Source organism: Miniopterus schreibersii (genome assembly GCF_964146895.1).
Source record: "Miniopterus schreibersii genome assembly, chromosome: 3".
Lineage (NCBI taxonomy): Eukaryota > Metazoa > Chordata > Mammalia > Chiroptera > Miniopteridae > Miniopterus > Miniopterus schreibersii.
In genome coordinates, this window is record NC_138103.1 from 104,748,858 (window position 1) to 104,770,098 (window position 21,241).

Sequence of the window (21,241 nt, forward strand, 5' to 3'; positions counted from 1 at the left end):
ATTTATATGAAAATTTGGTCAGTTCATTATAAGTTTTGAAGTTCTTCATTTAATGTTTTATATATTCAGCTTTAATAGTATAAAAACTTTGATAACTAAAAGCATCCTGTTGCTCGGAATACTTTTTTTCCTCAAAATTTTTTATGGAGGGGTGAATGTAGCAATTTTAACAAATATTAACAATCTCATAATATTTCTGTTTTATTTTTTTCATGTAAGTGAAGCATAGAAAGGTTGTTGTTTTTTTGTTTTTTTTTTTAATTTACCTTTATTGATTTCAGAGAGAGGAAGGGAGAGGGAGAGAAACATCAATGATGAGAGAGTGAGTGATCGGCTGCCTCCTGCATGCCCCTGGTTGAGGATGGAGTCTGCAACCTGGGCATGTGCCCTGACCCAGAATTGAACCCTGATCTCTGGGTTGATGCTCAACCGCTGAGCCACGCCCAGCTGGGCCATAGAAAGATTCTTGAACAGCTTAGGTGGGCCCTAATAAAATGTCAGGTTCAAGGAAGCATTAAAAGGAAACTTAAAGGATGGAAATTTCAAGTACTCTAGATTTCTTGTGAAATTAATGCTATTTTATATTTGTGAGTCTAATCTATTATTTTTAATAGAATTATAACTAATAAGGTATTGAATACTGTTTCATGACCAAAACTGTAAAAATATAGTCAAGCAGAATATTTGCTACTTATAGAGATCTTGTTCCTTAAGCAAGGATTTTTTTCTTCTTGAATATTTATTACAGTATCCATTATTGATCATCACTTTTGTTTGTTTAAGACCTATTAAATCATAATCTACAGAGGAGGGGCCTCTTTTACTTTTTATTAGGGAGGTCTGAAAATCAATTAGCACTTAGTAGATGTTTACTAAATACCTTCTTATTAACGGTATTACAACAGTGAAGCAAATAAAATTTGGTGGGGTAAAATGTCAGAGTATAGTTTTCAAAAGTTAAAAACATGACTCAAAAATATAGAATGAACATGTGCCACAGCCAGATCATTTTTTAGAAATGATTTTCTTATTTTTTAAATATCTTTATTGATCTCAGAGAGAGGAAGGGAGGGAGAGAGAGAAATATCGATGAGAGAGTCGTCATTGATTTGCTGACCCCTGCACGTCCCCTACTGGGTATTGAGCCCGCAACCTGGGCATGTACCCTAACCCAGAATCAAACCTCGATCTGGATTCTAGGTCGATGCTCAACCGCTGAGCTACGCCTGGCCGGGCAGAAATGATTTTCTTTGACTTTTATAACTTGACTCTTGACGATTATGGGCCAGTTATTTTACTATCAGGTCTGTCAAGTTGGCTGTTCTTTGTTTAGACAGGCTGTGCTCTTCCAGGTCACGCAGCGCTGGCCAGCCTTCGCAGAGTGAGGTGCTGCTGTGTTCTTGCTTATGTGTTCTTTCATTTGGCACACAGCTTCAATCTGTTCATTTTGGTCTGTTGATTAAGGATTTCCCAGGCTATATGCCAGGTTATTGCAAAACTGCAATGAGCATTTTTTTGGAGGTACTTAGAAATTAGAAATTGTATAATAACCTCTTCTCAGATTTTTCAGTGTATATGTTTGTATTTCTGTGGATTCCTGGCATTTGATTCAAGGGGGTTATATAGCGCTCTTACTGTTTATTTTTGTTGAGATGGTAGTCATATCAAATGAAGTTAACCATTTTAAAGTGTACAGTTCAGGGGCATTTAGTACATTCACAGTGGTGTGAGACCAACACCTCTGTCGAGTTCCAGAATGTCTTCGTCACCCAAAAGAAAAACCTGTTCATTCAACAGTCACTCCCCACTCTTCTGTCCTAGCAGTTCCTGGCAACCATCAGTCTGCTTGTCCTCTCTGGGTTTACCTGTTCTGTAATATTCATATAATTGGAATTGTACAGTATGAAATCTTTTGTGTTTGCCTTTTTTCACTTAGCATGTTTTCAAGGTTAATCCTCATAACATGCCAGTATTTTATTCCTTCTTCCATGGAAGATCTGCTACACTTTGTTTACTGCATCTATTGACGGACATTTGGAATGTTCCTACCTCTTGGGTACTGTGAATAGATCTGCTGTGAACATTGGTGTGCAAGTACCTGAGTACCCGTTTTCAGTTATTTTGTGTGTCCGTCTATACACGGTGGGCAAACATAGGTTTACAGTTGTGAGTATGTAGAACACGAGTTTATTCTTGTATTATGAATTATTGTGTTTTCCATACAAACAACTGTAAACCTATTTTTGCCCCGCTCACTGTGTGTGTGTGTGGAGTAATGGTGTTGCTGGGTCATGTTGTATATGTTACATTTTTTGAGGAATTGTTAAAGTGTTTTCCATAGTGCTTGCACCAGTTTACCTTCCTACCAACAATGTATAAGCACCATTTTCTCTACATATTTGCCAACATTTGTTCTTTACTGTTTTTTGTTCTTTTTTGCATTTTTTCTTTTTTGCCTTTTCTCTTTTTTTGTATTTTTTGAGGTGAGTGGGGTATGTCTGTTCAAGTTCTTTGTCCATTTTTTAATTGCGTTGTCTTTTTGTTGTTGAGTTTAAAAAATTTTTCATATATTCTGGATTCTAGACCTTATCAGGTTTGATATGAAAATATTTTTTCCCATTCTGTCAGTTTTCTTTTCACTTTGTAGATAATATCCTTTGCCCAGGAGTAAATTATTATGAAGTTCAGTTTCTTTTTTCTGTTACTTATATTTTTGTGTCATGTCTAAAAATCCATTACCAGCCCACCCGGGTGTGGCTCAGCACAGGACCCAGGAAATCATGGGCTCGATCCCCAGTGGGAGGGGGGTGCAGGAGGCAGCTGATCAGGGAAGACTCCCTCATCATTGTTTTTATTTCTCTCCCTTCTTCTCTCTGAAATCAATAAAGATATTAAAAAAAAAATCTGTTACCAAAATCAAGGTCATGAAACTTTACCTCTGTTTTTTCTGATGGTTTTATAGCTGTAGCTTTTCTAGTTAAAACTTTGATTCACTTTTGCCTTTATTTTTGTGTCTGGTGTGACTTGGAGCCCCAGTAGTCGAAGCACCATTTGTTCAAAAGACTATTCTTTCCCCCATAGAATGGTCTTAGCACTTTTTTCAAAAATCAGTTGGCCATCTGTGTATGACTATTTCAGAACTCAGTTTTATTTCATTGGTTTATATATCCTTATGTCAGTAGAACACTGTTTTGATCACTGTAGCTTTGTAGTAAGTTTTGAAATAGGGAACTGTGAGTCCCATAACTGTATTCTACTTTTTCAATATTCTTTTGGATATTTGGGGTCCTTTGCAGTTTCAAAGGAATTTGAGAATGACTTTTCTGTTTCTGCAGAAAGGTTGTTGGAATTTTAATAGGGATTATGTTGGATCTGTATATCACTTTGGGTAGTATTGCTATCTTAACAATATTAAGTTTCCCAGTCCTTGAATGTGGGATTCCTTTCTATATATTTGGTTTTCTAAATTTTCTTTCAGCAGCGTTTAGTAGTTTTTAGTGAACAAGTTTTATACGTTCTTGGTTAAATTTATTCCTAGATATTTTATTCTTTTGATGTTATTGTGAATAGAATTGGATTTTTATAATTTTCTTTTTGAATTTTCCTTGCTAATGTATAAGATGTACAACTGAGTTTTCTGTGTTGATCTTGTATCCTGCAACATTGCTGAATTTATTAGCTCCACTAGTTTTTTTTCATGGATTCTGTATAATTTTCTTTCTTTTTTTTTTTAAACATATCTTTATTGATTTCAGAAAGAAGAAAGGAGAAGGAGAGAGAGAGATAGAAACATCAATGATGAGAGAATCATTGATCGGCTGCCTAGCCCGCAACCTGGGCATGTGCCCTGACCGGGAATCGAACCCTGATCACCTGGATCCTGTCGATGCTCAACCACTGAGCCACGCCCGGCCGGCGGATTCTGTATAATTTTCTATGTATAAGATCATGTCATTCTCTTTAAACTAGTCAGACTGTCTGCCCCACGCTGGTTTTAAGATGCTCGGTAGCATTTCCGTCAGCTGCTGTGTGTTGTCATGGCAGTGATGGTGAAAGTGCTGGTTGCCAGAGATGCCCGGACTTTATGTTTGTTAAAGTGGATCCCTGTTCCTTAGTCTGTGAATATATTCACTTCTTCAGTACCAGGGGTATTATTTTCCCCTGACTTCTGTAAGGAGGACCGCAGTTTTTCATTACCTGCTATGGCAGTTGTGAACCTCCTCCTTTCTGTGGGCAGTTTCTTTCGTACCAGCGTGCACCTGTGCTTGCAGTTTGGTTCATGGTAGTTTGTCTTGTTGGAGAGGAAACTGGGCCAGGCAGTAAGCACACACACTTGAGGACATAGGATGGCAGTCAGAGGCTAATCTTTTTGTGTTTATTGTTCCTGGGGTTTGGTAAGCTGTTTATCTAATTTGATAAGTGGTTAGCCCTTATTTTCTTAGATAACTCTCTCTACCTTTTTCTCCTTCTGGAACTTGTATTATGTGTCTGCTGTCCCAGAGGTCTTCTCAGTTCCCTTGGATTTTTTGTTTACTTCTTGCACCTTAGACTTACGATTTTAAGTGACCTTTCTTCAAGTTTTCTGATTCTTCTTCTGGCTCAAATCTGCTATTGAAACTGTTCAGTGAAATTTTAATTTCAGTTATTGTTTTATTTGACTCCAGAATCTTTCTTTGGCTCTTTTCTATAACTGTTGTGTCTTTATTGATGTTCTCTTTGTTGAGACGTTTTCCTCGTTTCCTTCAGCTCTTTGTATTTCAGACAATCGAGGCCTGTGCTTCATCAGGGAATAGTGTCTGCTAATTCTTTTTCCTGTGAATCGGCCATGCTTTCTTATTTGTTTGCATGATTTATTGTTATTTTTTTGGTAGAAAACTGAACATTGTGAATATCATAATTTGTAGACTCTGGGAATTGAGTATTCCCCCCATCCTTGCTATGGGTTGTAGTTATGTGTTCATTCAGAGACTTTTATATAAAACTATTTCTGTAGTTAAAAACAAATTTTTTTTATTTTAGAGAAAGTAGGGTATACATATATATATATGGAGAGAGAGAGAGAGAGAGAGAGAGGGAAACTGATGTGAGAGAGAAGCATTGATTGTTGCCTTCCTCATGCACGCTGATGGGACAAACCTGAAACCTGGGTATGTGCGTTGACCAGGAATCAAACCTGTCACCTTTCGGTGCATGGGAGGACACTCCAACAAACTGGCCAAGGCAAAGTCTGTATTCTTTGGCTTGGGTAGTCTCTGACCCATAGCTTGTGGTCACCTAGTGTTTTTTTTTGGTTTGTTTTAAAAAATATGTTTTTGTTGATTTGTGCGAGGGGAAGAGAGAAACATCTATGACAGAGAAACATCGATCGACTGCCTCCTACCCATCCCCTACTGGGGATAGAACCCTAAACCCTGGCATGTGCCCTGACTGGGAATTCAACCAGCGACCTCTTGGTACATAGGAAAATGTTCAGCCAGCTGAGCCACACTGGCCAGAGCTGCTTTGTTTTTTTAAGAAAAATTGTATTTTAATGAAAAAATTTAAAGAAATTAATACAAGAAATTCGTGATGAACAAAAATTAAATACATCAGGATCAGTATATTGTGTAAAGTTTGAAAATCCCCACAGCTGAGACAGGTTGCAGCCTTTTTAATTTTTTTACATTTCACTGAATTTATTTGGGTGACGTGACATTGGCTAATATAATTATAGGTTTCAGGTGTACAGTTCTAAATACTTCATCTGTATGTTATATTTTGTGTTCACCACCCCAAGTCAGGTCTCCTTCCATCGTCATTTATCTCCCCTATTCCCTCAGGTTGCAGCCTTTAGTAAGAGAGGCTCAGTGGTTACAGAAAGTGATTCCAGTGGGAAGCAGTAGCAGTTGTGTTTCAGCTGTCCATGGAACTGCTGTTCTCAGTTCTTTGACTAAGAGCCATCTTTACTGCTTTCAGTTCATGTTCTATTGCAGATGCATTTTTGGAGCCAAAAAGGAATAAAAGAAGTGAAAGAAAAAGTAACTCTCCCAGCCTTTGCCTATTGGGTCTTTGTTGGGGCATTTTTTTCTTTCTTTTTAAAAAAATATGTTTTTATTGATTTCAGAGGGAGGAAGGGAGAGGGGGAGAGAGAGAAACATCAATGATGAGAGAGCCATTGATCGACTGCCTCCTGCACGCCCTCTGCTGGGAATCCAGCCCACAACACGGGCATGTGCCCTGATTGGGAATCGAGCCTAGATCTCCTGGATCATAGGTCGATGCTCTACTGCTGAGCTGCGTTGGCTGGGCAAGGCATTTCTTTAATGGTTAGCCACATCCTTTATAACTCTGTCTTAGCCTTCACTTCCTGCTTTTGCTGAACCTAAAAGATCAGCCAGAGGTGAAAACTTGGGGTTTTCAGTTTTCCCCCCTATGTGTGCATCTTGTCCTATTTATGTGGTTTTTCTAAGGTCCCTGGTATATGGGAATTCTTGACAATGGAATAATTTCCCAAAAAAATTCTCTCTTAGCCTTTCCTTTCAGGCTTTGGGTGTGCTGATTGTTTAATCATTTGTAAACCTTTGTGCCAGGCAGGGGTTTGTGCATGCCTTGCAGGATTTTGGTGAATGCCCTCTGCATAGTAGCTTTTCTTTCTGTGTTAGGCAAAGCAAAGGCAAGTGCCTCTTGTCATTCCCCCCTGAGCCCCCAGACAGGTTTACACAGACAGACATACTTCTGTCAGAATAAGGCCTACTCAGCTTTACACTGGAGCTGAGACCAGGGCCCACACTGGGTCTTAAAGACTTGACTTGTGCTAGGAGGAGAGGTGGGGTAGTACATCATGGTTTCGTCAACATTTGTTGTGTAAATGCCATAATATTAATAGTATTTGCTCTTTACCTTTTTCAGAACATGTGAACTTCTGCCATTAACTATTCATACTTTATTCTCTAAGAACTAGATTTAAGTAAAAATTTGTAAAGACATTGCGGAAATGAATAGGTAATGTTAATGGTTGTCTCTTAGGGATAGTTTTCATATACAACTCCTCAACCATAATTTTGGATGAGACCCTGTTTGAAATGATAAGCTTTAAATTATTGGTTAATTTAAGTTCTATGGAGTTTCCTGTGAATCTGGTACAAGTTATAAAAATAATGTGTCATTCCTATTGAGTTATTAGAACTATAAGCTTAAGAGTTTCAACAAAAAGTTATTGAAAAAGTAACATTCCACCACAAACATCACAAAGCAGCTTAGTATTTAGCTTCATGTCAAAATAGGTAATAAAAATCCTTCATACATCCTAAAACTCTTTAGGTTTCATTTTTATTTCAGAAGACCTCAAAAAGTAACCTAAGATGTAGTAGAATTAGAATGCCTGAATTTTTATAGTTCATTTTGATTAGGTAGGCATGCTCTTAAAAGTCTTACATTTGTTTCATAAGTGTTTTCTTGGAATTGTCAGGTTTTCCGAATGTATCACTGTTTATCCCCAGCTCTCATAAGCATTTAGCATTTAAACATTTTTATTACCATAGTGAGTTAAGTAGTTGTATCTCTTTCTTGTATCTGGCCACTCTTATCCTGTATTTTAATAGACCAGTACATTGTGGGATAGTAGATGTAGAATATTTCTGTAATATCTTGAATCTTTTAAAAAGCATTCTTAGGAAATTGATATGGCTTTAAAAAATTATGGGTATAGCACTTATATTTGAAAGAAAAAATTTTCACTGTTGAGATTATTTGTTTTTATTAAACAAGACATTTTGATGTTCATAAAATGTCATTTCTTCATTGACTAATAGTGTAAGCTTTATAATGAAATGAGTAAAGTTGCCCACTTGGCCTTATTTAAAAAGAAACTGAATTTACTATGTTTAGATTGGGCTGGCAACTTGAAAGTTCTATGATGCAATTGAGAGAGGCCTCCAAAAACTTAAATTTAGAATGCAGAAGAGTAGTAGTTGCTAAAATATTTAGGATACCTATCGTGATTATTGTAAAAAAAACCTTTAAGAAATTTTCAACTGTTAATGTAAGTAGAGAGAAGAGTTTTTATACAGGTCCTTGTACCAACATTTATAAACATGTGGACAACCTTGTTTCAAATAGAAACCTATTCAGCATTCCTTGGTTTATTTTAAAGCAAATTCCATTTGTATCAATTTTAATTGTAAAGACTTCAGTATATATCCCTTTTAATATACCATCATCACACTAACCATTATGACATCCAAAATGATTAATACCTTTAAAAGTGGCATTTAATATTCAGTTCATGTTCACGTTTTTGATTATTTCATAATTTTCAGTTTTTAAGGGTTGGTTGGAGTAAGGATCTATATATAAGGCTCACACATTGTATTTGATCGATCTGCCTATTCAAAACCTTTTATTTGTTGGAGAAACCAGATAATTTGACCTGTAGAATATCCTGTGATCTGGATTTATTGGATTACTTCCCTCAGATGTCCTTTAACTTGGTTTCTCTAAGTTGAATTTCCTGCAAATGGGAAGGTAGATTAGATTTCACGTTCCATATCGGGGTGGGGCAAGAATACATCGTAGATGGTTCTCTGTTTATCCTCTTGTATGACATCAGGAGACACTGGATGTCTAGTCTGTTTGTGGTAAGGCTATCATCATTTTAAAAAATGTTAGTGAGACAATGCTTTTACAATAAAAGTAGTCAATTTTAAGCGTACAATTTGATGGGTTCTGACAAATGTGTACATTTATATAACCATCACCACAACCCTAGATAATAGCCCCATTACCGTGGAAATTCCCTCCTTCCCTTTGCAGTCACTCCCATCCCACAGGCCCTCCACCCACTCCACTGGTCTAGTTTCTATCACTTGCCTTTTCTAGAATTTCATTATAAGTGGAATCTTAAAATAGTAAGACGATTTTAATTTAAAATAATACAGAAAAGAAGATAATTTTGGCTAGGAGCTGCAGGTCTAATTCCTTCCATTTTTATATGACAGGGACTTGCCATGAGGTGTTGAAGCCTTGTTTCATTGAGTCGGAGAGACTGGACCTAAATGGCGCAGCATGACTTTGCTCCAGCCTGGCTTAATTTTCCCACTCCACCATCATCAACAAAGGTACTCTTTCCTGCATCTTTCTCCTCTCTTTCTGTCTGCCTCTTTCGTTCACATTCTGCACAAGTGTAGTTAAAATGTAAAAGCTTAATATTTTTGCAGAGAAATACTTTTTGCATTAACATCTAAGTTAGCTTATATTTAATCTATTGGTTTTTATTTAAAAAGTCAGTTTTCAGTGTGCCATCAATACATGAAACCATTTACTTCAAAGTTGTCTTTTGTACTAATCAAAGTTTCACACACTATTTCAAGCCAGTTAGATACATTGAACATAACTTTTGCATCCTACTTTTTTCTATATTATTTTTCTGATAAATTGCCTTACTTTCCTATAGATAGTGTTGTTGTTTTTTAATGGAGGTTTTTGAAGTCTTTCCCTTTAACCGGAAGAACTTCCTTTTTATAGAACCAGTGAGACTTTGAATGGTACATTACTAAAATTTCAGGAGTGTTGAGGACTTTGCAACATTGTTAAAGATCAGGACTCAGTAATGTAAGAGTTGTGCTCTTTTACTGAGACACCCAACCAGCCTGGTTTGCATGAGGGACCTTGGGATTGTCAGAGTCAATCTGCTTGGCTTAATAGCTGTTTTCCACTTCTTTTTTCCTTAATGCAAAGAATCAAGAGGGTTTTGGTCATCTGCCTATTAATAAAACTCTATCAGATACAGGCAGTTTTATAAAACTATTAAAAACAGCTCTTTTGGGAACAATTTTATAATTTGGAAAGTTGTTCCCTCATGAGGACTTGTTAGATCATAATAAAGTTGTGAAGTTGGCCTGTAATATATTGGAAAAGCTGCATTGGAGTGACAATTCCTAGACTCTAGTATTGTGATGTTTGAAGACGAAGCTCAGTCGTCAGATAAAGGGACTTTTTTAATACAGATTGATTATCTGGATGGTTAGTTGACTTGCCTGTTGTCATGTAATTTAGTGTGAGTCTGGATTAGAAGTCAGGATGCCTTTCCTATTCAGTACTCTTTCCATAGGACTCAGTTTTGGCATTCTGTAAATGGTTAAATATTCCATTTCAGATGCTGTGTAATGGGATTTGAGCTCGTTAGAGGATGGAGATTTCTGCTGATTGGCCACTGAGACCACGTCTTAGTTACAGATGCTCTGTTTACTCCCTTTCGTCTTACGTGTCTGTTTGCTTTTTAGTTTTTTCCCCTCACTGCTCTCATCTATCCTTTTAGTGGGTTCATTTTTTTCCAGGCTTACTTCAGCAATTGGATGCATATTAATTTCCTGTTTCCCTCTTATTTCCCTTTTCTCTTCATTATAAGAATTGTTTTTATTTTTAAGCAGATCAATAAAAATTATCAGCACCTGGAACGTGAGTTGCAAAACATGAAAAAGTTTGAGAATAATTCTTCATTCAGATGTTAACCCAGGGTTACAGAGACTGACTTTTATGAATGGTGAAAGCCTTCCTGCACTCTGGAACCTGACTCTTGATCTGGATGTAGCCCTCATAATTGATGGTGATGACTTTGAGAATTGGGATAGCTAGCTTGTACTAAATTCTCATTCTAAATTGCCTCCAGAAAATGGTATAAATTCGAACTCTTAACTAGCAGTATTTGGAACTATTTCTTTAGACTTTACCCAAAGTAGTTTTGATAAACAAAATACACACCTTCTAGTAATGACTTTTATGTGACTTCTTATAACCTTCTGTCTTATCCTTTCATCTCAAAATCACCATTTATGGATTCTCATTTATAATTAACCTGCTGTGTTCTGCCGGAGCCCTGTTAAATCTTATGCTGAATAACTGGAACAAATAATTACTGTTGGTTTCTCCGATTCAACTTAATGGGAGTCTTTTCATTTATTTGTTCGAAGGGATGATATGAGGACTTGAATTCAAGGGTAAAAATATTTTCAGAACTGAACTTCAGTAGTTTTCTGAGGTGTGTGGAATGTTAGCCCCATCATGTGGTGGAATTTTAAATTGCATTGATAATACCTGGCACAGGGCATTGCCTTTTGAAGTGCTTATTGGGACCCAGTAAGACCTAAGTTTCACTTAAATGTTTTTGTATTCACCTAGATGCAACCAAAAAGTCATACACCTGTGGGGCACTAATATCTTTTCTTGCGGTCTTTTCTTTTTTATTCCATTAAAAAATGCAAATCGGAACCCATTTCATCACCCTTTCCTAGATCCTGACCTGCAGTTTGAAAAGTAACATTTTTATTATTGAAGGAATACTAAAATGAAATGGTTGTAGATCCTCAAAAAGTTAGGTATCTTTTTAGATAAGTCTTGTTATAGCTACTTTCCTTCCCATTGTCTTACCTTAGGAAGGACAGTAGAACGATTCCTGTCATTCAGCTGAGGAAACCTTTCATTGTCACAATTGTTTGAAAAAGGAAAGTGCCAGTACGTGGCTGGTAGGAAGAGAAACAGAAAGTAGGGAAATTTTTTTCTCTCTTTTTAAACCAAAAAAAACAATAAAAAACATGTTATTCTGCCACACTCAATACATTTTCATATTTGTATTTATTATCCTGTAGTTATTTCTATGGCTAGAGTGTAGCAGTAGTGCTTTATTGATTCTCTCATGGTAACATTTAAAAAACAGTGATCACTATTGTACATTTCAGTAGTGTAAGCGGTGTCAGACTGCATGGAACATAGGTGCTGTTTAAATTTTAGGCCAACAGAGGATGACGAATTTGGTCAGACTGGTAGCCACTTCCTGTTTACTGTGTAGGATTTTTTGTTACTGTTTCAGGTATTTTAATGAACCCAGAAAAAATTTAAATGTGTAAGAAGGAAAGGGGTAGAGACGGTCTCTTCCTTGTAATACCTGCATTGTAACACCTGGTGTTTCTTGTAGTCTTGTACAACACTGTGACAGAGTCGTATGAGGTAGACTCTGTTTTTCCTCCTCGTTTACAGATGAGGGAACTGAGGTTCAGAGAGACCAGGAACCTGCTCCAAAGTTCTCGAGTTGGGGTAGTAATCCATGTGTGCCTGACTTTAAAATAACTTTCTTTTCTTGATTATTAGGTAGTAGACTAATTTTCAGAAGTGAAATGTCAGGGTGCTTTTATGCACACACCAGAGCGTATTTCATGTATCCTAGTTTGAGTAAAGAAATGAAATTACTTTTTTTTCCCTTCAAGGATGGCATCTTTAATACCTTTCTATAGTCAGTACATGGGCGCGTAACTTTTTTCAGTGGCTATATAATCTTTTATTGAGTCGATCTGCATGGATTATTTAATTAGCACTTATTAATGGACTAAGCTGCAGTAATATACTTGTACGGTAAATTCCACTGAATCAGAAGGTTTTTACATTTGGTAGTACTTTCTGAAAATGATTTGTAATCGCTCTTTCCATACTGATGTATTTGTTTGCCGTAAATATTGCATATGTTTTTATACAGCTTGTTTGTCTTGGTAATTCTTAAGAAATGTAGGTTTTAGTGAAATATTTAAATGTACAGAGAAGTGTAGAAAGAATTGAATGAACACTTACTACCCACAGTTGCCATATCTTAATTTTTTTGTCTTACTAGCTTGATCTCTTGGAAATAAAACATGATGTGTACAGTTGAAGTCCACTGTTTACTTCTTTATAATCCCTTTTTGTCTTCATTTTTCTCCCAGAGGTTATCGCAGTGCATGTTCTTAATTCCTATTACGTATGTGAATGTCAAGAAATAGCATGTTTTGCATGTTTCAGAAATTTATATAAATGACTTATCATTTATATGTCTGCATCTTGCTTTTGCATTAATTCTACCTTTGAGTTTTTTCCATGTTGATATCTGCAGATTTAGTGTAATTGTATAACACTCTGTATAGTATTTTACTTTGTGCTGCTATACCACATTTCATTTTTCCATTTAAGTTCAGGTTGTTTATAACTTTTGGCTACTATAGAGAGCACTGCATTGAATATTCTTGTAATGTCTCTTTATACATGGGTAAGAATTTTCTAGGCCAGTGCTCCTTAAATTTTAATGTATAATTGATAACCCCGGGGATTTTGTTAAAATGCAGGTTCTGATTACAGTCGATCTCAGGACAGGGTCCTAGTTGTAACACTCTTCAGAGTGATGTTGATTTTGCTTGTCTGTGGACCAAGCTTGAAATAGCAAGGCTCTAACGTATAGTTAAAAGAAAAATTGCCTGGACTTGATTAGATATTACCAAAACCTCTTCCCTGTGGTATACTGAGCTATGCTCCTTTACGCTGCCCCAACTGTTTACTTTACACTCTTCCCAAAATTTTGTCAGATTATCAGAGTTAACATTTGTGGCAATCTTTGTTACAAAAAGCATTTCACTGTTCTTGGACATTGGGCTATGTTTCTGTGAATTGCCTGTTCATTCTTTGTTTATTATTTCTTTTGGGTTGCTTTCTTTTCATACTGGTTTAGGAAGTATATGCAAATAAGCATTTGTGTGTGTGTGTGTATGCCAGTTTTAATGTCTTACATTTTTTGTTTTTAGTCTTGTATGTATTTGGCTAGATGTATTTAAGTGCCTTACATTACTTGTTGCTGTTTTACTTATTTAAATATGTTAATTGATTTTAGATAGTTGGAGAGAGAGAGAGAAACATTGATATGAGATAGAAACATCGATTGGTTCCCTTGTGCTCTCACCTCGATCAGATCGAACCTGCAGCTTGGGCATTTGCCCTGACTGGGAATCAAACCATTAACCTGTTGGTACACAGGATGACGCTTAGCCACCTGAGCCACACTGGTGGGCCAAGGCTACTTGTCACTATTTTTTTTTTTTTAATATATCTTTATTGATTTCAGAGAGAGGAAAGGAGAGGGAGGGAGAGAGAGAGACAGAAACATCAATGATGAGAGAGTCATCGATCAAGCCCACAACCGGGCATATGCCCTGACCGGGAATCAAACCCTGATCGCCTGGATCCTAGGTCGATGCTCAACCTCTGAGCCACGCCCGGCTGGGCTACTAGTCACTATTTTAAAAGGCTTTTTTATTAAGTCTTTGTTGCAGATACCTTGTTGCAGATACCTTAATTAATTTTTAGTCTGTAATGTCTTTGGGATTTTTAAATATGGATAAATATTTGTTCACATATGCTGTCAGTTTTTAATTTACCTTTTCAGTCCTGTTACTTGTATTTCTTATTCCTATTTTACTGTGCTGGCTTTATATCAGTCTGTGAGGGTCTGAGATTTTATCCTACTTGCAAGCTAATAAGCTGGCCTTGGATGCTGGTAGAAGTTGTGAAACTTTGTTTATTTAAAAACTTTATTACGGCACAGCAAGCAACATAAGCGTGGTTCTTTATGCCCCCTAAGACCTCTAGGGTTTGACATGGAAGTCCAGCTGGATGCTACCCTTAAACTCAGTGGTGAGTCTACCACATTTATGATAATCCTGCTCTTTGTCCCAGAGAAGGACATTACCTGTTTTTTAATGTTGTGTGCTACAAATATAACCATTAGAAATAGGCCATTTAGAGAGCAGTCAAGGCCTTGTATTCTTGGCACACAAGTAAGAATGTTCGGGGATCCTCAGGGCTTGTGGTAGATTGCCTATTTCAACAATCTGCTCATTAGCCTCACATGTTCTTGGCCAGTCTTGAATTTTCACATGACTGTACCACTCTTGTCAGCCACTCTGATTAAGCTAACAGAGGCTAGAACCGGATTACTTAATTTATCTTAATAAATAGCATTAACTTAATAAATCAACAACCCAAAGTAGTAGGTTGAGGCCAGGATTCAGCCAACAGTAAGTAAGTTTTAGGGGGGACCAGTAGACGGGTTTTCCAGCCAGCCAGTATATGATCTAAGGCCACTCTTATCTGTTAAGATCCACTCGAAGCATTATAAACTGACCTGATTTTTTTGGTGTCATTACCTGTAATTATAGGGCCAGTAGATGGCCAAAACCCTTTTTTCCCATATGTAAACATGCCACCTGAACGGGACACAGACCACTTCAGTGTGGGATTTGTGGTTAAACCTGAATTGGATTGGGTTGCTGTTATGTCACTTTGGTTAAGAGACATTGGCAGTGTTGTCATTAGTTGCAACCTCAGTTGCCATACATGACTTAGCAAGCCTGTTAATGTTACGTGGATGCTGGCAGAAGACATGAGATAATTGAGGACTGTGTCTTTCGTGGCATAGCAAACAGCAGGAGGCCTAAGGTAGCAGGGGAGCCAGCACCAAGAAGTCTCATGGGGCAATGTGAGAGGGAGTGGCCCAGCTGGGTATAGATAGTGGGTTTCCATTTGAACTGAGGAACTCCGCTCCTTGTCCTGAAGGGGGGTCATTACATAATACAACCCAGAGAAATGGTCAGGGCATTCAAAACAGTTCCAAGTTTTGGTTGTGATTTTATCAGATTAATGGGTTAGTGTTGGGGGGGAACCCAGCAGCTTTTATAAATAGTTGGGTTTTTTTATACACTTCTAATTTCTTAAAATGGTTTTCACACTTTTTTTTTTTTTTTTAAGTCTTTATTGGTTTCAAAGGGAGGAATGGAGAGAGAGAGAAACATCAATAATGAGAGTTATTGATTGGCTGCCTCCTGCACACCCTCGACTGGGGATTGAGCCTGCAACTCGGGCATGTGCCCTGACCGGGAATCGAACCCTGATCTCCTGGATTCTAGGTCGATGCTCAACCACTGAGGCACACCCGGCTGGGCTCACATATTCTTTTGATAACTTTTTTGAACATTTGTTTTGGGGAAAAGAGGAGTTTGGAAATAAATCTAGAGCACTTAAAATGGAACTAACTTCATTTGCCATAATTGTCTAATATTGAAGAAAACCTTGAACTAATTAAGTCAAGTACTGTATGATACAGAGCATTCCATTTAGTTATAAAAGAAAAACACCATATTTTGCCATGTCTTCGCTACACCATCTTACCTTTCAAGTGGGGTGAGTAGCTATAGTGTCAGCTCTTTCAGGATGCTGCCCCGTTTTCATGAGGTAGGAGAAAGTAGACCAACAATGGATTCGCCTTATAAGTTACTAGTTGTCAAACACATTGAAAATAACTACTCAATCTGCCTAACCATTTAACATTCTTGAAAATAAAGCCAGAGAGAATTAGTTACATTTAGGTTTTAAATGTTTATTTACCTACATGCTTATAATTTGTTTCAGTCCTCACTGAATTTTGAGAAGCATTCTGAAAACTTTTCATGGACAGAGAGTCGTTATGATGTGAATCGTCGGCGACACAACTCTTCAGATGGCTTTGATTGTGGTATTGGACGTTCCAATGGAGGTAAAATTTGCTAAGGACTGATAGAATTTGACTCTTTTTTTCATGTTCTTTTAAGAGTGTGCTTATTGTGATTCAGTATTTAAGCATAACCATCTCTTTGAATTTATAATACTTTATCATTATCAAAAAAGGTAACTTTGGAAGGAAAGAAAAAAATGGATGGCGTACCCATGGCAGAAATGGTACTGAAAACATAAATCATCGAGGGGGATACCATGGTGGCAGTTCCCGTTCTCGTAGCAGTATTTTCCATTCTGGAAAAAGCCAAGGACTACACGAAAACAACATCCCTGACAATGAAACAGGGAGGAAAGAAGACAAGAGAGAACGCAAACAGTTTGAGGCCGAGGATTTTGTAAGTTTCTTGTAATTTTAGTACAAATGTGGTTTTTGCAGGTGCCATTGTGGCACAAGGTGACTTTCTACTGAGGTCGCCCTTGATAGGCCCAGTTTTTAAGGCTTTTGTTCCTAATTTCCCTTCTGCACCCTTCTCCTCATTCCTCTGTCTCGCTCACCATGTGGTCCTTAAAAACTTGGTAAGTTTGTGTCATTCTGTTCCTTAGAGAAATTTAAACCGTTTCCCTCAGAAGTAACGGCTGAGTTTAGTGGCTTATTTGCAAGTGCATCATAATTATCTTTACATTTTTGGAAAGAATATTTTACCAGTACATTTTACTTAGCTTCTCTCTCTTAGCACTTGGTTATTTATGCATGACTCTTAGGCCGATCTCAGGACAGCTCTCCTTTCTTTGAGCTACTTTCTCTATTCAGAATTTTCTTTGTGGTCAGGGAAGGCAAACTAATTGTTAGCCTGGGTCAGATACAATTAGGAATAGTAACTCCATCACTAAAAACAAGTGTGAACTAATGAAAAACAAAATTTTCTCAATTTTTCCTTTTGGTAAATCTCACCATGTGGCTGGCTTATCTAAACACAATGTTTCTCAAGTTTTATAAAAATTGATTCACTCCTGGTGATTTATTTTTGTGTATATGTTCATTCTTCATTCAGCATATATTTGAGTGGCTCTGAGGTAGCTGTTCTTGGCCTCAGAATACATAGGAGAACGAGGCAGGCAAGGTCCCTACTGTTACTGAGTTTCTATTCTGTTGGGGACTTTAGTACTATAAAAAGGAAAAATAATTAGTATTTTGCAGAGAATTTAGACAGGAAGTGATTGAGTGGCTACTTTGGCTTGGCAGAGCAGGAGAGGCTTCTCTGGGGAAGTGTCTTTTAATCTGAACTTTAAGGAGAGCTTTGTTAAGAGTCTGGGAGAAAGGGGAAGAGCTAGTTGGATGGCCCTCAGATGGGAGCAAGCTTGTCTTGTTTAAGGGATAAAAAACAATTCAGACCAGTGCAAGTAAAAAGTAGCATTAGGCAGTATAGCATTAGCATAAGTTAAAGAGGCAGGAAAGGTTCTAACTGAGGACTTTTACTTGTGACGTAAAGAATTTTAGTTTAATTACAAATGCAGCAGGAAGCCTCTCTGGAGAAGTCATGTGAGTTGATTTTAGTTTCTTTGAAGACCACTCCAGTAGTTAGAATTGGAATGGATCATAGTGAGAGCAGGGAGAGCAATGGTTCAGGAGAAAACGATGCTTGACTGGGTAGGATCTGTGGCAGGTGAAGATGTGTGGTTTGAGATGTGTGATGGTAGGTTGGTTAGAGGGTGGAAGTGAGAGAAAGAATATGACAGATTGGATTTAGGGCAGGCGAGGGGTTAAGGAAAGAGAAGACCAAGAATTAGCTTAGGTCCTATAATCAGGTAACCTTGGAATCACTATGCCTTCCCATTCCTGTAGCCCACTGTTTCTACTTGCTAGTTACCATAAGATGGAATTTTTATAATATAAACAAAGCAGAGATGATGATAGTATGCTCTGATAGTGTTGTGAGGGTTAAATGAGTGATATAAATTCATCACTTAAAGAACAGTGCCTGACACACACAACTTAGTTGCTGCTATTATTATTACACCCCACCCCCACTTCCTAGAGGCGAGCACCCGCTGTTGCAGTCCTAGAGCTGGCATACAGCCCTGGAGTCTAGTGTCTTACCCTAGTGTAGTTCTGAGAGAGCACGGATAACCTCCGCCACAATCTTCTCAGTCCTCTAGTTTGGACCCTCTGTGGGTTCTTTGGTCATGTCAGTAGAGGATTCGTTTTATTCAGCACGTTAAGCATCTTCTTTATGACGTGCCAGGCTGTGTTACTGGGTAACATGGAGCGTATCTGATGTAATTAATGGACAATTAAGAATTTAGAGGGTAAACATATCTACTAAGATGAGCTTTAGAGTACACGTTCAGTTTTCTACTCCATTTCTTTTTAATATTCTGAGCATCACTTGTTAAAATAAGAATTTGCACTTTGCTTTGAAGAGTGACTGTGTTAAAGAGCATCCAGTGATGAAAACAACAGTGAGGGGACATTGTGATTTCCCTCTTCCCTGCTTCAGATCTTAGGCTGAGAAAGGGCATTTCTCCGATTGATACAAAGACTACATTCTCTTGTGGGTTTCTTTTTGTTTGTTTTTTTTGACACTTCCCCCTCAGGCAGTTGGGGATGAGGAAGATCTTTGAAGACAGTTTCTTTGTTTTGTCCGACTGGGAGCGAGTGTAGATAGTAACCGGTTTAATGATGAGCAACTAAGCTGAAAGTTAGGGTTACGATTAAAATTAGTCTTCAGTTGTTGAGTTATGTCATCAGGTTTTTCAGTGTGATTTTGAGATTACTTTTAAAAGGATTCCTTTTTTTAAAATGTGAGCAGTCTAAACATTTTTTGTATTGTTTTTATTTCAATTTTCTTTCAGCCGTCTTTAAATCCTGAATATGAGAGAGAACCAAATCAGAATAAGTCTTTAGCTGCAGGTGTATGGGGTAAGTAGTTTTTGATCTATCTTTGATGGGTAATAAGATTTGTTTGTAGGCTTCACTTTTCTGTGCTTTTAAAAATAAATAGGCTAGAATTAAATCTTTTAAATATGTTTTGATGTGCTAAGCTACAAAAAAGGTGGCACTTACCTTTTAAAAACAAGATATTGGGGATAGAAGAAGAGATTGAGTTGAAATAATTGATTTGCCCATGTTTGTGCCATTAAGTGTACTCACATGAATGTTCAAAAAACGGTTGTAAGTTAATGTAATGAATGGATATTCCTTTGAAAACAGTTCAGTAATCTAAAGGAAAGACTTAGTTTTAAATTAATTTTTAGTTTTTCAAAGTTGAAAACTTAACTGGAAAGATACGTGCTTCTAATCATAGTGTGACATAAGTTTAATAGTTTTACCTACAAAAATGGTTACACATAGAGAGTATTACATATAATTGTGTAAATTTGCCTATGGAACTAGTCTGTGTTTGAAATTATTTGCCTTTTTGATTTCAAGCTTAATGACAGTTTTTCTGGAAATAACTCCCTTTTCTTTAAAACTGCTTAGAGTTTAATTTGATAGCATCTTACAAAAGATTAAACTGCACTTAGTATAAATTAGCTTTTTAAAGATTCAAGTGAAGTTTAAAATAATGGAAAAAATTTGTAATACAAAGATTTGATACCTGCAAAATAAATTTAATTATTTGATACCAAATTCAAAGGTGATGTATTCACTCTGGAACTTGTACACATTCATCTGTATTTTCTATTGAAAAGCAACAATGTATCAAAACCAGGATTGTGGCTGTGGCAGCGCACTAGTCCTGACACGAAGGCATTATTTTAAACTTTGCCACCTCCTGTGCTGTTCTTTATTGCATTTATGGGGCGATACTCTGGGGAGTTATTTTGTTTTTGTTTGATCTCCAGATTTATTTAAGGGTTTTTTGAGGGCGGGGGTGGGGGGTGGTCAGACACTTGTTAGAACCATGTGAATGGCATTGTTTTTTCTGTATTGCAAATTAGTATTTCTACCACTCTCCCCAGGCCTACACGCCCAGACACACACATACCCAACCAAAAAAATCTCCCAAGCTCCTCTCTTAGGTATGTTTCCTTATTATTCAGTTTTTCTGGGAACAGCTGATTGCATAGAATATAGAACCACCTGTATGGTGTTAAATAGAATCTCTAAGAAATGAGGAATGATTTGAGTTTGATTAGAACGAAAGTAAATAAAAAGTCAAGAATGTCAGTGAGCATTTGTCATATAAAACTATCTATAGATATTACTGGTGTTGATCCTTGGTTAATAATTTTAGAAATTACTTAAAGGCAAATACATCTTTGAAAATATTGAGAATACAGTGTATTAATATAAAGATTTTTGGTTCTACTGTTTCAGGGTTGGTGTAATAAGGATTTTGAGCACTAGTTGAAAAGATGTTTAAAAGGAAGATTTACTCTTTACTGTGTCTTAGGTAAACTGAGAAGTGTGTCTGCATTAGGAGATAAATGGTGAATTGTGGCTTGGTTAATCGGTAAATCCCAGTACTTCCCATAGGAATACAGTGAAACGTTCATCGTATTGCACTTTATTATTCCTTTCTCACTCCCCCCTCCTGGATTCCCAAATTTTTTTTTTTACCCCCCCCCCACCTTTTTTAATGTCTCTTTATTGATTTCAGAGAGAGGAAGGGAGAGAGAGAAAAACATCAATAATGAGAGTCATTGATTGGCTGCCTCCTGCACGCCCCTGACAGGATTGAGCCCGAAACCCGGGCATGTGCCCTGACCGGAAATCGAACCTCGATCTCCTGGATCCTGGGTCCATGCTCAACCGCTGAACCACACACGGGCTTTTTTTACCCATTGCAACATTTAAAATAGCTATTAGGTTCCTGAGGAAGACATGAGAGAAATTTAGGAAAAACTTCAGTAGGCCTTTTCTAGTGCTACTTCCTTCCAGGTAAGTAAAAATTTAATAATGGAATTGTAATATGTATTA

General features: G+C 37.2%; 1 protein-coding gene across 5 annotated transcripts in view; it reads left to right on the forward strand.

Moving 5' to 3' along the window:
• The window catches only part of GPBP1 (GC-rich promoter binding protein 1), a 47,313-nt gene that overhangs the window by 12,603 nt on the left and 13,469 nt on the right, over positions 1-21,241 (forward strand). For 2 of the 5 annotated variants that reach the window (XM_081133585.1, XM_081133586.1), the window contains exons 3-7: positions 8,976-9,095; positions 16,234-16,357; positions 16,489-16,712; positions 19,171-19,237; positions 20,281-20,340. In XM_081133585.1, the coding sequence (XP_080989711.1) occupies positions 9,033-9,095; positions 16,234-16,357; positions 16,489-16,712; positions 19,171-19,237; positions 20,281-20,340 (538 nt within the window). In that variant the 5' untranslated portion in view covers positions 8,976-9,032. The remainder of the gene's footprint in view (positions 1-8,975; positions 9,096-16,233; positions 16,358-16,488; positions 16,713-19,170; positions 19,238-20,280; positions 20,341-21,241) is intronic. The other 3 variants (XM_081133587.1, XM_081133588.1, XM_081133589.1) reach the window with 2 other exon arrangements.